The 19,916-nt window shown below is 36.6% G+C and overlaps 1 protein-coding gene across 20 annotated transcripts in view; it reads left to right on the forward strand.

Annotated features, from left to right (window-relative positions):
* The window catches only part of PHF14 (PHD finger protein 14), a 171,923-nt gene that overhangs the window by 89,431 nt on the left and 62,576 nt on the right, over positions 1-19,916 (forward strand). For 6 of the 20 annotated variants that reach the window (XM_068934959.1, XM_068934958.1, XM_068934966.1 and 3 more), the window contains exon 17: positions 2,073-2,126. The exons of 8 other annotated variants lie outside the window; for them this stretch is intronic. In XM_068934959.1, coding sequence (XP_068791060.1) covers positions 2,073-2,126 — 54 coding nt within the window. Of the gene's footprint in view, positions 1-2,058; positions 2,127-4,115; positions 5,071-17,224; positions 18,525-19,916 lie in introns of those variants that run through there. 6 more of the 20 variants (XM_068934973.1, XM_068934972.1, XM_068934974.1 and 3 more) reach the window with 6 other exon arrangements.

The raw sequence follows: 19,916 nt of genomic DNA on the forward strand, positions 1-19,916 counted from the left end.
GTTTTGGAGATGTCATGCAGGTACTAAGTGTGAAAAGTGGGAAGGCAGCAGTTTAGTATCTTAAGATACGAAGTAGATGAAAAGGAAAAAAAAATAGTCTTGCTTTGTAACCAGTCTTAGTATATTTTAAAAAAAAAAGGAAGTTTACATTTACATAGAAACAGCCTGTCCTCTGCTGGTACCTACTAAAGCTTATTTTAATAACACTGGCTGTGAAAAAGAGATAAGAAAACCAGCGGGCTTTTAAAACTCCAGTGGTAATTTTAGTTCTTCACATTAAAGAACAATAAGTAAACTGCAGGACTTCAATTTTCTTTATTTTAATTCTGAAATGCTTATCTGAACCATTTTACCTTTTATTAAAAGCAGAATAACAGTTGAGACAGGAAGGGACCTCTGGAGATTGTCTAGGGCACCCTCCTCCCCCCCCCCCCCCCAATCAAAGCAGGTTAAGTTACTACACCAGGGCCGTGTCCCGTTGGGTTTTGAATATTTCCAAGGACGGAGACTCCACACCCTCTTCTCACAGCCTGCTCTAATGTTTGATCTTCCTCATAGTAAAGAAGTTTCTTCCTATGTTTAAACAGAATTTCTTGTATTTCAGTTTGTGCCTGTTGTCTCTTGTCCTTTCATTAGCCACCTCTGAGAAGAGTCCGGCTCCGTCATCTTTACTCCCCCATCAGGTTCTTACACACGTAGATAAGATCTCCCTTAGCTTTCTCTTCTCCAGCCTAAACAGTCCTGACTGTCTCAGCATCTCCTTGTATGACAGATACTCCAACCCTTTAGTCATCTCTGTGTTCCTTTGCTGGGCTTGCTCCAGTATGTCCCTGTCTCTCTTGCACTGGGAAGCCCAGAACTGGTCAGAATACTCCAGATGTGGAGAAAAGCATCTTTCTGTGTTACCATTCAAAAAAAAGAAAAAAAGTCTTTTGCTGTATGTGCAGTGTATAACAGGTAGAACTTGGTTGGTTATAAAAGAAGCATCTTTCTACCATGATTCTACTGAAGCAGTAGGACACTTTTCAAGGATGAGAAAGTATTTCAGTTATTTTTGTGATTAAATCCAGGTCTTGATAAGACCATGGAGCTGTAGTTTAAAAGTTTGCAGCTTCATTAAGCAACATACAGAAGAATTATCAGTGATAATTCTTCTAGTTTTCCATTGAAAGTTTTATTACTTAGTGAAGGGCTCCACTGTTCCCCTTTCTTCATCTATGTGTGGGTTAAGGTAGTAGAAGGCATGAGACACCCGCAGTTCCAACCCCATCTTCTGTTTTCTTTAAAAAGTGTGTTTTCCAAGTATATTTGCAAATTCTGTTCATTGGAGTACCATCCCACCTAACAGTAGTGAGCACCTGTTAAATTGCATTAAAATTTATCCTCTAACCTGCCCACTGGACTATAAAGAGGGGCAAAACCCTCTAAAACTCAACTGCTAAGGGCAGTTTGCCAATTTCCTTTTCAACCCCAAAAATGATAAATAACAATGTCATAGATGAAGCTCTAAATTTTATCATAACTATGAAGTGCTAGGAGGGAAAGGTCCAGTGGCATTGCACTATGGAAATAATGTTCCTTTCCTGAGGGGCGGAGAACATGAGGGCAGGAAGATGTGTTTTGCTTTCCTGTCATTTGTATCCCCTCTATCTGGTGGGTTATGACCAGAAAGTAGGGTAGTGAGTGCAATTCTTACAGGTGCTGATGGTTAAGATTCCCCCCTCACTCCAGACAAAAGTGAGAATAGGTGAACTGGTTTTCTGTGGCATGCCAGAAGAAAGTACTAGCATTCATTTTTTTCTGATACACCTCATAGTTCCTTAGAAACCTCATCTTAAAAGTTTATGCGAGTTAGCCACTAATTTCGCAGCCAAACCAAAACTATTGTGGTCTTTTTTTTGTCTTGTATGTAGTTGCCCATATCTATGTGTAGACTGTTGATAAGCGTATCTGTTTGTGTGTGCATGTGTATATGCACATGTGTGTGCAGGTCAACCTAGGTAAATATAAACAGTATTAGGAGTATCCTGTGTCCCTGTTTACTGTCATTCCATCCAGATTCTTCTCTGCAGAAAATGTCATCTTAAAACGATTCATCAGCCTGTCTTGACCTGTTGGACTTCTAGGTATGTATAGCAGTATATGTTTGCATCTTAACGGAAAGGAAATATGGATAAGTTTACAGTATTATAATATTTTGTACCTACTATATCGCCTTTTTTCAGTTGGTCCTACTTACCGTAGAAGAAACATTATATTTTTGAAAGAACTGAATCCATTATTTTAACACCTCAATTAATAGCTTATGCACTTAGTTGTATTTAAATATCTTATTGTCTTATTCTAATTATGAAAACAATAGCTGAATATTCAGTTCAGAACTAGTCTCACTGTTCCATATGATACTTCAGAAAAAATCCCATGCTCCCTAGAGTTTTGTGTTTATATTAAGCCATGTGTATGAAGTGATAAATAACTTTTTAAATAATGAAAACTATGAAAATAATTATTCATTTAAGCAGCATAGTATTTTCAGTATAAATAGAACCATATTAAAAATTTTAAAGTACATTTTCTCGGACTAGTTGTACATAGAAATGTTTATATGAAGCTGGTGGGTTTTATAGGTTAATGTTTTTATATAAAAGTGAAAAGGTGGAAAACATTATTGGCAACCAAAATACATCAACCGGTAATGTGTTTAGTGCACATGAACGTGTTACTTAACATGTTACTTGAAAAAAGTAAATGCAGTACTTCTACTAAGTATTACAGCCGTTGCCTTTTTCAGGAGCTTGAGAGTATATTGTGTTCTTTGCCAGCCCCAGAAGTGTGGATGTTTTTAGAATGGTATTTTTCGTAATGTTATTACTTATTAAGTAACTTAGCATTTAGTTGCTACCAGATAAGCCAAGACAAGATGTGAATGTGGAACAGAGAGCTCAAATATGGTGCCAGTGACTGGTAATTTGAAGTCTGTTTGACTCAAATGCAGAGTGCTAATGCTAGATGAGAAGAGTAAAATGGGGCAGTGAACTTGGGAAGTATGTAGCCCTGCCCGTTCTGGGTTACTTACCTTTTGCAATGCATAGAGAGATTGCAAGCGGAATATACATAACTCAAGAATACACTGCAATTATTTATTAGCATGTAGTAGATGGTGAGGACTAACATGCTGCTGGGCTAAACTTTAATACAAGTATCGCACCCAGTGTGGATGCCTGATGAGTCTTTGCTGGTCAGGCAGTCGTCAGTAACGTGGACGTGTTTCAGCCTCTGTTGTTACTTGGCACAGCTGATCTTGATCTTGCTGATTTACCGTCTCCAGATTCTTTTATCAGGGTTTTCATGTTCGTATTTTCCTCGAGTCGCTTCCTTATGCCATTTCAATTCAACAGAAAAAATAATTTTTTGATTTATCTAGTATGGTTTTGGCTTTTGTGCTTTTACATCTTAACTATTTTCATGGTAAAGCAAAGTAGATGTGCAGTATGAATTGGAGCTGCGGGTCACAGACAGCTGAACCCTTGAGCTGTGATTGTCTGGGGAAAAAGACAGCCAAATACAGATGACGGTGGGATTGAGACTGGTGGGTTGGAGAAGGAATTGAGTTTGGATGGTAAATTTGCAGAAATAGAATTGAGAGACAGTGGTAAGATGACATGGAGAGAAAGAAAAATAAGCAGATTTTTCAAGCCCCAGGTTTGACAGAGAGAAGTTGGGCAGCTTAGACAAAGACACTGAGACAAGAAAAATCTGTGAATGGTGGTCTGAGGAGGTGAGACACCGAAACTGTAAAGAACTGGGAAGAGGAAGTCAAGGATGGGAAGCCTGTGTGGAAGAGAGGTTTGCTAGTGACCACGGCTAGGGTAAATTAGGATCGATGAAGCTTGGAGGGGGAGTGAGTAATGGAAAAATGGGGTCTTAGCAAATTTTCATCTACTTTATTGGTATAGGTGGAAGAGGATTTTTAAGATGATTATGAAAGTTCACTTTGATGTTGATACTTTATTTTGAAAACACTGAAAATGGTTGGACAAGAGTGATAAGGGCTTGCATATAAGGACTTTGTCGTCCTCAGGCCCTCTTTTTTTTTTTTTCTCTTCTCTCATTAGTTTCCCTATGGAAGAGTTTGAGCATCAGCATGTGCAGTGTTATAGGAGTTAAACTGTACTGTAAAACAGCTTCTGCTTGAAATTGCTTTCAAGCTAAGAGAGGCACAGAAGACAAGCTACACTTGGTGACCTCTCAGATGTTTGTGTGTGTGTTCATGTTCATCATTCTGTGATATATAAAAGTCTCTAGTACAAGTACACCAAATAGATAAGGACAGATACGGCTGACAAATTAATGAAGAGCCAGTACTAAACCATATTTAGCATAACTTATGTCGTTGTAGTTACGATTTATTCAGTTTGTATACCTGTAAACACTCTGTATTCTAAATATGGCAAAATGTTGGATGTATGACTTAATAAACCAAATATGTATTGATTAGATATCCCCCATAAGTTTTTTGGCTGTATTTACAAGGCTTAAGTTTTCTAATATTTCTTCGATGTTACATGGTACCTTTCATCTATCTTGACCACTTAATTCCGAAAGAGATAAAATATTCTAGGCCTCAGTTGACAAAAATTTTTTCATATTCCTCTATTCCCCCAAAACAGGGAAGGTTTTCAGAAATTAATTTATCACAGTTACAGATTCAAGCACTTTCATAGGCTTTATGGACAAGAAGTGATATAATAAGAGTGTATATTAAAAGTAAAATACTCTTTTCCTTTCAAAAAAAATTCTTCTTTTGATTCAAATAGAAAAAAATCACATTTCCATTGTTAGTCTGTGTTATTGTTAGAGCACCTGTTCAAAAAATATTTTAAGATCTTTGAAAGCTGCCTTTTTTTCCCCCTGCATTATCCTAACGTTGTCTGCATACCCGGTGTGGTATTGTGATAAAGTTTACATTTTGTTTTGGTTTTCTGTTTCATCCTAAGTCATGTATTTGTTCACTTGTAGTATGTTAAATTATTTCAATGGCAATTCTAATGGTGTAAGTAAATTTGAGTTTGTGCAAACATGACTTTGGTGTATGTTTCATCTGAATGTTCCTTTTGAATTCAGTGGAGCTGTTCACATATAATCTGGCAAATGGAAACAACTGAGTTCATTGCATTGTCTAGCTATACATTGCAGCTCGGATTAAAAAAAAAGGGCAAAGTACGTGAGATACTGGCATAACTGAAGTCAGCAAGGGATTTGTTGTTGACTGCAACGGGATCAGATGTTTGCTCATATTTCCGCTACATCCTGTCTGTTGCTTTTCTAGAGTTACTCTACAGGTTCTCATGTTATCTGGAAGAGTGATGGTAGCTAAATAGTATGTTCTTACAGGAAGTATGACGTTGTGCGTCAGGAGCACACAACCGTAAAAGATGTATATTTTTGTTTATAGTTTCCAAATTTGGTGAAGATAAAGAAATGCAAGTGAGTAAGTCTTACTAAGTTTTGGTGGACTCTCATAACTAACGTTCATGAATACACTTATGTGGTAGTAACATTGCTTAAAATGTGCAAAACATCTCTTATTTAACTTCCATTGTTGTCATAATGAAATACTTTTGCTGAGGTCCCTTTCTATTGCTGGAGCAAAAAAAGTTTAGGTAAACTTGTTGCAATGTACATATATTATTTCACTGATAGTGAAATAGTTTAATTCAGTGGGAATTTGATTATATGATGCTTAGCACGGAACTGCACAAACAGACTATCTTAAACAGTTAACAAGCTTTTGGCATTGCCTTACATGCTACTAATTATCAGATTTTTATATGTTTTACAATTAGTCTTTGTTGTTGCTTTTGATTTATGGATGACATTTTGATATTTTCTTTGCATACACGCTTTCAGCCATGGCATAGAAAAGCATCTGATAAATTTTAACAAATTTTGTTCTAAATAGCTTGTCTAAATGATTATTTTCAGAGGTGGTGTGGTTTTTTTGTATATGTAGCTGGATTGTGATGTAAATGTAAATATTTTTAGTACATATTCTTTAACTTACAGCTTTGTTTGAAAAATCAATTAGAAATTATAGCATACTCCAGGAGTAGTTTGAAAGAGAACCTTAATTCCTGTGTTTTATCTTGGGTATTTCATATTTATTCTATTAATTATTTTTCATTAGAGACTTTTCATTTTTGTTTTAGAATATTCTAAAAATCAAGACTGATAATTAGTTATGAAATTTCCAGAGAAAATATTTGAAATTTTTTCCTTGAAAATTCTAATAACTTTACATCAATTTGAACAGTTTGAATAAACTTTCTGGCCTTTCAAAAAAGAAAAAAAACAAAAAGGTCCAGTCATTTGGATATATCTTTTAAAATACAGGAATATATACATATATATGTGCTGTGCAAGTGAATGCAATATGTTCTCCTTAGTTTTCTTTCCTGACTTATTTTGTAGTCTGTGAATGCATCTAAGAACTTTTTAGTTAGGCTGTTTCGTACATATAGTTTTTTTATTGCAGAGCTGTACAGGTACGTGAATAATACTGATTTTCCTGTTTTTTATTATGATGGCTACAAATATGCTTAGATGTGCTCCCAGCTGTAAAAATTATTTGCATAACCTTTTTCCTTTTTTTTGGCTTTTACTGGGCAAAATGTTTCTGCTGTCTGGGTTTCTGTAGGTTATAAAGTCACCTTTCAGTCAAAGTTAAAATGGCATCGGGGCACAAAGTTTTACTATTTCTGAACACTGAGACTGATTATAAATCAATTTTGGAAACGTCTTAGAAGTTTTGTATCGGCGTGTAGACAGTCGGACACTGTCTACAGGAGAACTTAGAAGGGAATTTCTTACTGTTCCTTGTAACTGATGGAAGTCCATTACTGATGCAGATACTGATCATCACGTTTTTTTTCCACATAGCTGCCATCCTGATCATAGGAATGAAACTGATATGTAAGGATTACTCGTAACACCTGAAATGAAAGTTTCTAGAATATCTGGAACAAGTTATCATAATTTCTTGCTAGTCTGTTTCCCATACAGTCAGTTGCAGATCTGCCAGCTCTTCAGAATCACAGGTTGGGTGAGTTTGGAAGGGACCTTACAGACGATCTAGTCCAACCCCACTGCTTCTTCCTGACTCTTTGCCATTGTATAGGTCTGACAGATAATTCCTTCCCTTTGTGTTATCTGGAATTGTTAGGTCATTCAGGACTTAACTGTAGAAGGAGAGAAAGTTAGTCATGTAAAGGTTGGTTGGAAAGGACCTCTGATGGTCATATAGTCCTATGTCCCTCTCACAACAGGAGCAATCAGCCTTAGAGCAGGTCATCTGTGGCTGTGATTAGCTGAGTCTTGAATGCCTCTAGAAATGGAGATTGCTAGCTCACTCTGCAACCTGTCCTACTGCTGCACTACCCCTCATATTGAAAAAGCTTTTCCTAATATGCAGTCTGAACCTGCTAAATACAGCTTGTTGCTGCTAGTCCTTGTGCTATCATCATTTTTTACTGAGAACAGTTTGGCTGCACTCTGTAACTGCCTTTCAAGTGGTTGGGGCTTGCAGTTGGATTGTTTCCCCTTAGCATTCTTTTTTTTCCAGACTAAATAAGGCCGGCTCCTTTAACCTCTCCTCACAGGTCATAAGCTTTAGGCCCCCTGCCATCTTGGTAACTGTTAAGTGGACTCTCTGTTTTCTCAACATCTGTCTTGAATTGGTTGGCCCAAAACTGCACATTGCATTTTAAGTGCAGCCTCATCAGCCCTGAGCAGAGGGGAAGAATAACCTCCCTTGATTTGTTGGTCCTGCTTCACAGAATCACAGAATCGTTTAGGTTGGAAGGGACCTCTGGAGATCATCTAGTCCAACCTCCCTGCTCAAGCAGGGTCACCTAGAGCATATTGCCCAGGATCGCATCCAGACGGGTTTTGAATATCTCCAGCGAAGGAGACTCCACTACCTCTCTGCGCAGCCTGTTCCAATGCTCTGTCACCCTCCCAGTGAAGAAGTTTTTTCTCAGGTTCAGATGGAACTTCCTGTGGTTCAGTTTCTGCCCGTTGCCTCTTGTCCTGTTGCTGGGCACCACAGAGAAGAGATTGGCCTCATCCTCTTGACACTCCCCCTTCAGATACACGTTGATGAGATCGCCTCTCAGTCTTCTCTTCTCTAGACTGAACAGGCCCAGCTCTCTCAGCCTTCCTTCATAGGAGAGATGCTTCAGTCCCCTCATCATCTTGGTAGCCCTCCGCTGGGCTCTCTCCAGTAGCTCCATGTCTCTCTTGTACTGGGGAGCCCAGAACTGGACACAGGACTCCAGGTGAGGCCTCCCCAGGGCTGAGTAGAGGGGGAGGATCACCTCCCTCCGCCTGCTGGCAACACTCTGCCTAATGCACCCCAGGATACCATTGGCCTTCTTGGCCACAAGGGCACACTGCTGGCTCATGTTTAACTTGTTGTCCACCAGCACTCCCAGGTCCTTCTCTGCAGAGCTACTTTCCAGCAGGTCAGCCCCCAGCCTGTCCTGGTGCATGGGATTCTTCCTGCCTAGGTGCAGGACCTTGCACTTGCCTTTGTGGAACTTCATGAGGTTCCTCTCCGCCCAGCTCTCCAGCCTGTCCAGGTCCCTCTGAATGGCAGCACAGTCTTCTGGTGTGTTAGCCTCTCCCCCCAGTTTAGTATCATCAGCAAACTTGCTGAGGGTGCACTCTGTCCCTTCCTCCAGGTCATTGATGAATATATTGAATATTGAATATATGCTTCTGTTGAACCATACCAAGTCTGGCATTCACTTTAACCTCCAGGTCTGTTTTAGCAGGGCTGTTACTCAACCAGCTGGTTCTCAGTACTGATTCTATCCTCGTGCAAAATTCCACACTTCCTGAGCAACTTCATGAGGTTCTTCTGGTCTAGACAAATTTCTCAAGGAGCTGTTGAATTGAAATTTACTGTTCAGTGTTTCAACCACCCTTCCTAACTGAGTGTCGTTCACAAATGTCGTTCAAGTGAATGTTTGTCTAATTGTTGCAATCTTTGAGGAAAGTATTGGATGATATTAGCCCAAAAATGAACCGCTAGAGGTCTTTGCTTGTTATTAGATGCTATCTAGAGCTCAGGCTCTGGTCTACTGCTCTTTGAGCCCAGCAGTCTAGCTGGCTTTCAACCCATTCATCCAGCCTTGTATTTAACTTAGTAATGACAATGCTTTAGGAGACTGTTTGAAAAGCGTTACTCTAAAGTAAAAGTATGTTGCTACCATGACTCTTCCCTCGTTCATGTAGCCAGTCATTTCAGCATAGAAGGCAATGAGGTTGGTCAAACGTGATATGCCCTTGGTAGATCTTTACTGGCTGCTCTGTGTTACTTTCTTGTCCTTCACATGTTACAAAATGACTCCTAAGATGATGTGCTCATCGATCTATCTGAGAAAGAGGCAAGGCTGACTGGCCTATGATTTCCTTGATCCTACTTACTGCCTTTTCTAAAGATGGACATGTCATTAGTATTATGCTATTTGTCAGGGGTCTGTCTTGATTTCCACGATTTTTCTTAGATCTTAGAAAGGACCCTCACAGTTGTATCACGCAGCACTTTGGGAAGGACTGGATAATCCTGTCTAGCCGCATGGATTTGAACACAGCCCCTCTTGAGTAGACCTGGAATTGCTCCTTTCCTGCTGTCAGCTGTTTTCTTCCTTCCTAAATCATGCTGGTATGCATGGAAGTCTGAGAGTAGGTTTTGACTGTGAAGAATGAGGCCTTGAGTAAAAAGGCATCAAGTACATCTGTCTCTTCTGTATTATCTGTCACTATTCAATCCATATTTTCTCTGAACTTCCTTTCACTGCTAACATTCTTGTGGAATTTCCTTTCGTTACCCGTTATGTTCCTCACTGGAGTTCTAGGTCCCTCTGGGTTTTTGCTTTCCAGTTCCCTTTTTTCCATTTCTTATATGTTTTCCTTTTGCATATTTACTTCAGTAAGAAGCTTCTTGGTTAGCCAAGCTGTTCTTCTGCTGAAATTCCTCATCTCCTTCATAATGGGATGGTGTGTTTCTGAGCTCTGAATACTTTGTCTTTTGAAAATCAACTCTCTCTCACTTGATATCATTCCCTTTCATAGTATCTACTCATGGGATTCTCTCTAGCAGTTCCTTCAACAAGCCAAGGTCTCCTTTTCTGGTGTCATGATACAGCCTTTCATAGTGGTCATGATGAAGCAGTAAACTCTTCTGTAATTTTTGTATCTTAGCAATGATAAGAGACTGCACTTAAACATTCTTTTGTTCTGTGGACATGATGTTAACAATAAACAATAAGGTTTTAGTAATATCATTATTTATAGTTTAACTGGAAAAGATTAAAACTTGATCCTACGTGTGTATTTCACTGTCATTGCAATAACTGTATCACAGATTGTGAACTGTGTTATGAAGTACAGTGGTTTGTTAAACAGTTTACATGTCATGCTTTATATTCTAAAATGGCTCACTGTAACACTGACATTTTCAAGGTTTCTAGTAGTGCCCTTCTCAGAAGAAAAAAACATTATACATTTCTTGAAGGAAAAAGAAATACGTTACCCATCTGTTCGCCCTGAATCTGTATTTTAGATTGAGCAGGCGAAGGTAGTCATGTAAGGCCTGTTACCTACAGTGGGACAACAGCTCATACTTATTATTAGACATACGCTTATTAGAGTAGCTGAGCTGGAAACCGGAATTGCTACCTTGACCCCTTCATGGGACTCTGGTAGTGATATTTACATTTTAACATGTTGAAGGCGCACAAGACGTTCTAATTGGTTTATGTTCATACCTAAGAATAAAGGTCAATATAAGAAAAAGTTATTGAAGCTTCAGAAATATGTCCAAATAAGTGTCATCAATATTTGTCATATTTCATCCATCTTTTAAGTATCTTCCATTTTTCATCAATATTTTAAGATCTCCTTTTTTAGAATATTGAAATGGGGAAAAATTGTGCTTTCCACTTCTCATATCTTTCAGGCTATCCTTTGATTAGGAAAAGATTCATTTGTTCAGCTTTCTTGTATTAAGTCAATATAACAGTCTAATTCATTATATTATTCATGTAACTTTGTTAATTACAGTATTTCCCACGATATCTCTTAATAATAAAAATAAAGCCACAGTTATATGTTTGAAAGAAATTTTGATTTTTGTTTCCAATACAAGCTATATAAATATACAAGTATATTTACATAACACTTAGAAAAGACCAATGACAGTACTCGTAATAACAGAAATTCAGTTACAGTCAGAGTACTCAAACAAAGAAATTGTATAGTATATAAAATTGGAACGTTTTCCTTGAGTCTATGCTGATTTCAATTTTGATGACTACTGATAGATTAAGTCCTTATTGCACACTCTTTATGGAAGACAACTTTGCTGGGAAGATATAGTTTAACTACTGTTACCATCACCAGCATCCAAAGCATTTTTGGCCTAGTTTAGGGGAAAAGCAAAGCAGTTGATGCGGGGGGTTATATTGTGGATTTTCTGCAGGCATATCTAGACAGCAGGCTGCTTCAGAGCAGTGTGAATGTTCCTGCCACTATAGATAGTATAACTCTTATAACAAAACTCTTAAAATGTTAAAATACATAGGTTGGACATGCAAGCTGTATTACGACAGAGCTTGTATTATCTTCTGAGATACAAGTTGGGAAGGCCCTCAAGGACTACCAGATCTCTGTTGATTTTTAGCTCTATTTTCATTGTTAATTAGATTATCAGAGGACAGCTTGCAGGTTTTGATGTCTAAGCCAGCTCGCCATTTTTAACTGGACAAACATGTTTTTTGTGTGCCCAGACAATAGAAAATGAGTGAATAAAACCCAAGGTACCTCTGCGGCGCAAATGTCATCCTAATTATTTCATTTAATCGCATCTTCCTGAACGCAAAAGAAAAAGAAAGGGAAAAAACCCCGTGTGAAGATTATATACCAGATGGCTTTCCTGTGAAGCAGTTTTATTTTTCAAATCATAAATCTACTTAAGTAGGAGATCAGAAAGATTTTATCAAATATTTTAAAGAAGATATATTAACTTTTTAAGAAACATAATGTTTAGATTTACAAGATCAATATTCACAGCATTCAAAATTAAGATACTCTGTAAATGAAATTTGTGTATACTTGCATAGGTAAAATAGCTTTTTGAATTTCAGTGCTTACACTGCTTTTGCTTTTTGTTTTGTTGGTTTGACTTTTTTACATGTTAAATCCATCTTATTGCGTGAAATAATTGAACATAACATGAAACTTTGCTGTCAGAAGATAGGTCTTTAATGAAATTTCCCATCTGTTGGCTTTCAAAACCAAGATAATATAGGAACTGAAGAAAAACTGAGCATGTGGTAGAGTCATTATTTTTGAGAAGATGCTCTAAGCTTGTGAATTCCACTATTTCAAGACAATTTTAACTGTATCTTATCTTACTGACATTACCACATGGTTACTCTTGGCTTAATTATACTACTGTTCCAGTGATAAATTTGTTCTGTGTCATAGTATTGAGGAATATCATGATTAATCATTAAAAAGGGAGATTGAAAATCAGTTTAGTATTTACAAATATTTTTGTTAAATATAAAATTCTGTTTTGTAGAAGGCTGCATTTCTTTTTGAAATTCCATAAAAGGCTCCATTTCTTTTGGAACTAACACCTTTTTAAAGCAGCTTTTAGGATATACATTTAGAATTTATATTGCAGTCATTAGTCATTCAGTAAACAGATAAACATTCTGTGAAATTCTAAACTGGAAGTGTTGCAGTCTGTTTCAGTGTAGATTACATTACTTGGTGTAGATTTACTCCGGACTGAGAATTAACTTCATGCTATCATACGACCTCATATTATGCAAGCCTTAACTCAGTAGTTTGTTAGATAATACAAAAAAGCATATGTTCCACTACCTATTTTTATAACTACTTAATATGGTAGCAACTACCAGATTTGGATAAATTCCTAGTTTAGTGTTCAGTTGAGTACATTTTTTTTCTTAGAGTGAGTAGGGAGATTATACTTGAAAATGCTCTCACATGCTCATTCTAAATAATAGCAAGAGGAAGGAGGAGTTTTGCTTTGAGTGGAAAGGGATAGTTACTCCTTGCACTTGCACGCTGAATCAGATAGAGACAGCTGCAGAAGGAAGATATGCATTGCAAAAACCAGATCAATTGGATTCAGTCACATCCAAATGAAATTACATCAGTCAATAACCTTCCTTTCAAGTTACTGAAATCTTCCTGACCCAAATTTGTCTTGTCAGGTTACTGAGTTTTGCCAATGATTAAAGCATCTTGAAATTGCTTCGATAATATCAAGGACCTTGTTGTGACAAGGTCTATAAATGCAGTCTCTTAAAAGAGAAACCTGGGTTTCATGTAGAGTATTGAGTGTATTGACTGATTTTTTTTCCCCATGAGTTCTCTGAAGTATGTATTCACAAAGACATTGCAGAATGAAGGAAGGTGACACTTCGAATACTGAAGGAAGTCATTTCACATATCTGATATCAATATTTTATTTAACCTTTTGTATAGGATATATGGTTTATTCTCAGCTTTGAAACAGTTTGAAAATGTGTGCTTCACTTGTTTTAAAGTGGATAGGATATAATAATATTTAGAGCACAAAATTCTGTAAATCAAGACTGCTGTTAGTCAGCTTTGTTTACTTTAGTCAACATGTTTATACAGTGACCACCTCTCAAGGTCATTATTTATACTCTAGGGTGGCACTTATTAGCAAAACTTTTCTATTCTAATGATACCTTAGATGCTATGGTGTTCTATGCTTCTATGCTGCAGATGGACTTTTTCCAGTCTGCTCATTGTATGTATTAGCAAGTAGAATTTTGAAACCATTCAGGAAACATTTGTTAATGTTTATAACTTGATCAATACTGAGAAGAATCTCAGTAATCTAAGAAGAAGACACACATCCTTTTTTTTTTTTTTTTTTTAACTGAAGAGCTCTGTAACATTCATCCACTTAATGGAGTTGTAGGTACACATAGGTACTCCTGAGATCAAGAGGTGTATCTTAAGTAGCCTGAGTTTAAAAAATGCATATTACTTATATCCCCTTCAGTTGGTTTGGTTTGTTCATTACCTTCCAAAATGATACTTGCTCTTGGTCAGCATTTTCCCTGTAGTTGAAAAGCTCCATTTTCCTTGTCTTTTGTTATTACCTTATCTCATTGGAGTAAACTTTTCTCCACGACCCCCACCTGCTCAAATACCTTTTTAGGCTTTACGGAGTTAGAAGGTGTATGAGTCCTAATGATTTAGAATTTATAAGGTATGTTGAAGCTGTTTATCTTCCTTCAAACCTGTGAAGATAAACTAAACTTACATTATGGTTGCAAATGTATTCCACTGGTGTCCAGTTAGCAAACAAAACCACTGTTCTCCTAGGAGGTATTTACAGTGGTGAAAGCAAGTATGAAAATGGCTAAAAGAACAAGGATCAAACCTGCTAACATAAACTTTATATTTGTTTACAATCACTTTTCAATAACTGTTACACAGATGAAGAGGGTCTTTGGCACTTCCACTGGAAAATATCGAAATAATTTGGGAATTTCTTGTGCTATAAATTCCTTTCAAAAGGAAATTTGCACAAGGACTCCCATGGCATATTGTTTACTAAACTGAGGAAGAGGGAGCAGATGTGGCCATATGTGATTAGGGGCAGAGTGAGAGAACTTGAAGGAAAATGACTCATAGTTCTTTCGGTTCTGGAATAAAGGAGAGTCAGCAGAGAACAATTCTTCTAAAGGAGAAAATAATGCAATTGAAAACTTCCTTGTTGAAAACACCTCATACTCCACTATTTATGATGCTTTTTTCTAGCTGCTGGTTGCTCCATCTACTGTTAGGAAAGATAGGAAAGCTGTTCACTTCTGCCCACTGTTTATTTTAGATTTTTGTGCTGGGTAAATCCTTTTCCCAGCTAAGGGTGGAAATGCAATTTCAGGTATTCCAGGCAGCTCTGGGTACTGCAGTCAATAGAAATTAGAATGGATATATGGGCGGCTCAGTTTAATGTAAGACCTTTATAGTGGATTTGATTGTAATTTAGTAAGTGCAAGGAAGTTTTTAAACATGCATAGTAATGGGACTGGTTCTTTGAGTCAGCGAAGGTTGGGAAATGGAAGAGGTGACTGGAAAAATGCAAAAGATGAGAATAGAACTGGAGGAGGAAGTCACAGTGTAAGAATTCCAAGAAGAAATGTTAGTACATAGTTTCCCAAAATCAGTTATCAGTTGAGTTTGTGGTTTACAAACTACAGAAAGCAGTTGTATTTATCCATTTATATTCCTTTGTCTTCTCTTTTTACCAATCTGTTGCTAGTTTGAGCTGTATGTAGAAGTAGTTACTTTTTTTTTTTTTTTTTTAAACTAAATAGTGCTTTGGAGGTGAGAGGGGTGAAGATAACCCCGAATTTGTAAAATAAATGGTGTCAAGTCAAATTTTAAAAATAATACAAATGGAAACATTGTCTAACCAATTCAAAAGTAAATTCCCTTAAAAATATTAGTAAATATTATAATTTCCTTAAAAATATCTGGCAATCTAAAGAACTGTTATAGAAATTGCTTGTAAAGGTATAGGCTGTTTGTGCTTCCTATTCCATGCCTCTGTTTTTGCAATCTAAAAAGATAAGACTACCAAAAATAGGTTATTGGGTTTGCTCTATCGTTAGAGTTCGCTACTGTGAGCATTATTTTGCTTTCAGTGATTTTTCGTTTGTGAGCTTATTGTTACAATTTAACTTATTATTGTATTAGCTCAACTATGAAGTTTGTTTCTAATACTCATAATGAGAAATATAAATAAAAACTCATTTTTAAGATGTGTATCACTATATTCATCTCCAGCCCTTACTAGCCCAGAGACATCATAGCCCATCATGCTTTGATGATCTCACTCAGATGGTACGTTTGCAGCTACCCATATTGTTGAGAGGGCAATGATGGCACAAAAATCCTGGGCTTGTCTTGAGTCGCAAGAAAGATGATGCAACCCTTCATGGAACCTAATCCACTCTGAGGTGATCAGAACAAGACCAGTTGCACTAGCTGTGGATTGTCATAAGATGACTGCTAAAAGAATTTCTGATCTGCAACTCAGCTTTTGTTCAGTTTTCTTGGAAAAAAAAAGTTGGCAAATTGTAGTTTTTTATTTTATGAAAGTATGACAGCAGTTTAGAATTTCTCTTTATTTACAATTCTACTTTAATAAATTTCAAAGCAGAAAATAAAAAAAGTGCAGTGTAAACTTTATAGAGGTCTTTCTTTGAAAACTGATGTAGATTTGATGTGCCAGCACAGCTCAAAGGCAACACTGATTTTTTTCCTCCTGAAAATGTCAGAGAGCAATCAGGGTTTTTTCCATTAATTTCCTTTATAGGAAGCAGTTTAACGAGGTTAAATGTGGTGAACAAAGCCCTTTAAAATTGTATTTATTTCAAAAAACAAAAAGTACATCTTTCAAAATAGTTTAGCACATATGTCGTGAAGGTCATTATCAAAAGACAAGAAGTACAAGAAGGAAAGGAAGAACATGTAAGCGTCTCTTGGGGAATGCTCTAAAGACTTGAAAGAAGACATTGTTTTAGAAACGGCTAAAGCATTTTCATGTACTGAACTAGCAAGCTCAATTTTGAAAAAACCCTCACTTAATATGTCATAAAGCCTGTCTTATTTTTTTCCAATGCTATTCTGTAAAAACAAACACATTTTTAAGCTGTAACACAGTACACAAGTTGTTTGTGCTCATCATGTAGTCGATTCCATGGCTACTTCTATGAGGGTTTCAAAATGAAGGAAACGCTAGCTTGTATAATCAAGCCTACCTGTATTAAGTTGTTGCTATTATGATTAAAAAAAAAAAAAAAAGGAAGTTATCTTTTATCTGTCTTGAGATGGACTACCCTTGTTCTTTGAGCTGTACTGAGCAAAAAGTCCAAAGGATGCTATACTTAATGCAACTCAGTTTTATGTTTTGACACATAGAGACTCTTAGAAGTTTGGTATGAGTCTCCTGTACTATTTGGATCTGACCATACAAGTTGCTTGAACCTAGTGTGGGGTTAAAATGTTTCATAAGACAGAGCAGAGCTGCTATGATCTTTCAATGTTAATATTTTTTTCTTATCACTTTACTGTGTAGATACCCTTCATGAGACACAACTCTGCCACAACTCATCCTCGGAGGCAATCCTGGAAACCTCTTTTATAATATGATTTTAAAATATGGAAAAAGCTCTCAATAGAGTACCTAAAGTAAAGGAGAACAGCTATCCTATCTCTACCATAAGCTTATTATGACAAAAAGTTGAGTTTGCTTGTCAGGCTTGGATAGAATGTAATTGACTGGTTTGTTATTTGGACTGACACGGTAGTTAATTTGCCTGCCTTTTTTTTTGCACTAATCAGGAACATATCATATGTACATTGTTGAAAAATCCCGGATAAATGTCTTGTCAGAATTGTCCTATTAATTTAATGTCTTTTTCCCCTGTGCTTCCTTGGCAAATGATGTTATGCAATACTTGGATTCACTGAAGAGTGATAGAAGCATGTGGGACTTAAATATTGTGCGTTTGGTGATACTGAATGAAATAAGCAACAGTTTGCCATCAGCCTGCTGCTCTACTTATATGCAGTTTAATAAGAACATTTCTATATAAAACACCGTGTTGTACATAGACCTTAATGTAAAAAGGATTGTTTCCTATGAAAATGTTCAGTACAGTGATAATAAGAGACTTGTAAAACACTTGAAACTTACTATTCTAAAGTAATAGATTTGCCACAGAAGAATTGATTTTGTGCTTATTAGTATGGACTAATTGTTTCTCACTTGGACCTTTGAGTGAATAGAACCTTATCTATATTGTTTTCTGGATCACTATTAAGGAAAAGAAAAATCTGAGTATATGCAGAGATTGTTTATTTGGCTTACTTCTCTGGCAATGTTCAGGACAACCTTATTTCCTCACAATATAAATATGAAATTGTTATATAAGTTGGGAAAGGAATGAAGAAGTGATCACACAGCATGACAGCTGAGATCTTCGTCTTCGTCCATATATATCCTGGTAGATGCAGAGATAGTATTTTGATCTACAAGCGGTACTGATCCAGTTCTTAAATCTACAGTAGCAGTGTATTGACATCTTCATCGTTTCATCTTGAACTTGCTTGGAAAAATTCTGCTCAAGTGCAATCATGCTTGTAACTTTACAACGTATAATCTTTGAATTTCTTGAGATATGGTGGGTTTTGTCATCTATCAAGGCACGTTTCCATTTGAAAGTATTTTTTAACCTTAAATCAAGAAAGAAACTATATGCTGTAATAAATAATAGGAGAAATATACAAGTTTGTGTATACTTACCTACAAGTCATATCTTACTAGGGCATTTCATGTTTGGATATTATATTAAATAAAATTAACCTGATGTCTATCACGTCGTTTTATTTTAAAAAGGGGGAGGGACGATGTCAGAATAAGATTTGTGTCTAAACTATTTCATAAATGCTTACTGTTCTGTATTGGCAAGGCACACAAGGACGCCTTTAAAATAAAGAAACGTGCACTAGGAAAGAGTCCTTCATTCAGGAATTCAGTTTTTAAGAATACATGAATGTATTTTAGAAAAAAAAGACTAAATTTAGTAATCATTTTTTCCAGTACTGTGAAGTACACTAGGAAGTTACATCCGGACATTGTGCTAACAAGAAGAACAGTGCCTGTACTTAGTGCTGAATTTAAAAAAAATCTCTAGAAAATGATATGTACTGTGATGTATGGTCAGTTATTAAGCTAGGGTAGTATAGGCATTATGGGTGGGAGAGAAACGAAAAATGTAAGCTATCTTGACTCTCGTAAGACTTCTAAAATATTTTTCATGTGACATTCTGCTAAGTAAGCTAGGGGACTATGCCGCTAATTGAACTACAGTAAAAAATATGCATAGAGCTGATTAGAAAAGCAGACTAGTTATTATGGATTCACTGTCGAATTGGAATAATGTTCCACTCACTGGGTTCCACTCAGATCTGTCCTGGATTCATTATTATATTTTTCTTAATTTTTGTTTTAGTGTTGTAGCTGCTGGAGTAAAGAGCTTGGTTACGTTTGCAGGTGACACCCATGTGATGTGAGGGATCACAGGGTTAGAATTAAAAAGGAAATTTTAGGAAAGCTTCTAGAAAAAAATATGCAGAAAAGCAAAAGGCAAATTATTATGTTTAGTGCATAATTAAGATAGTAGGTGGGGGATATCCATCTTCAAAAAAGAAGATATGTAGGACTGTGTATATCACAAAGAGATCATGAATTGAACTGATTATAACTGAGATATGCAAAGAGAGGTCTCACGTTTAATGTCATAAAAATAATCCTCCTGATTTATACCTCAGCCTTGGAGAAGCCTCAGCTAGTGTATTCTGTCCACATATAGGCACCACTGTTCAAAAACCACGTAGACAGATTCCAAAGAAAGCCAAAGGAATGGTAAGAGGACTGCAGGAGACAACTGAAGAATACGGGTTAAAATAGTTGGCTTTTTTACTTTGGAGAATCCATGTCTTCGAACCAATCTAAATTCATAGGGAGATGATGAAAAGAGAAGTTGCTGCAAAGGAGAAAAAAAAAGCAGCTGTTCTTTGACTCTGGTTAGACCAAAAATAAGTCTTATTTTGTAGTGAGAGGATTTAGGATAGGCAACAGAAAGTTTTTTTTTTTTAACAGTAAGAATAGTTGTGCTAGAGATGATTGCTAAGTTGAGCAACCTCTGTCACTGGAGGCTTTTAAGGAAAGATTAATGTGTGTTAAAAATTCCTTGAGTATTGTT

This window comes from Struthio camelus, chromosome 2 (assembly GCF_040807025.1).
Source record: "Struthio camelus isolate bStrCam1 chromosome 2, bStrCam1.hap1, whole genome shotgun sequence".
Lineage (NCBI taxonomy): Eukaryota > Metazoa > Chordata > Aves > Struthioniformes > Struthionidae > Struthio > Struthio camelus.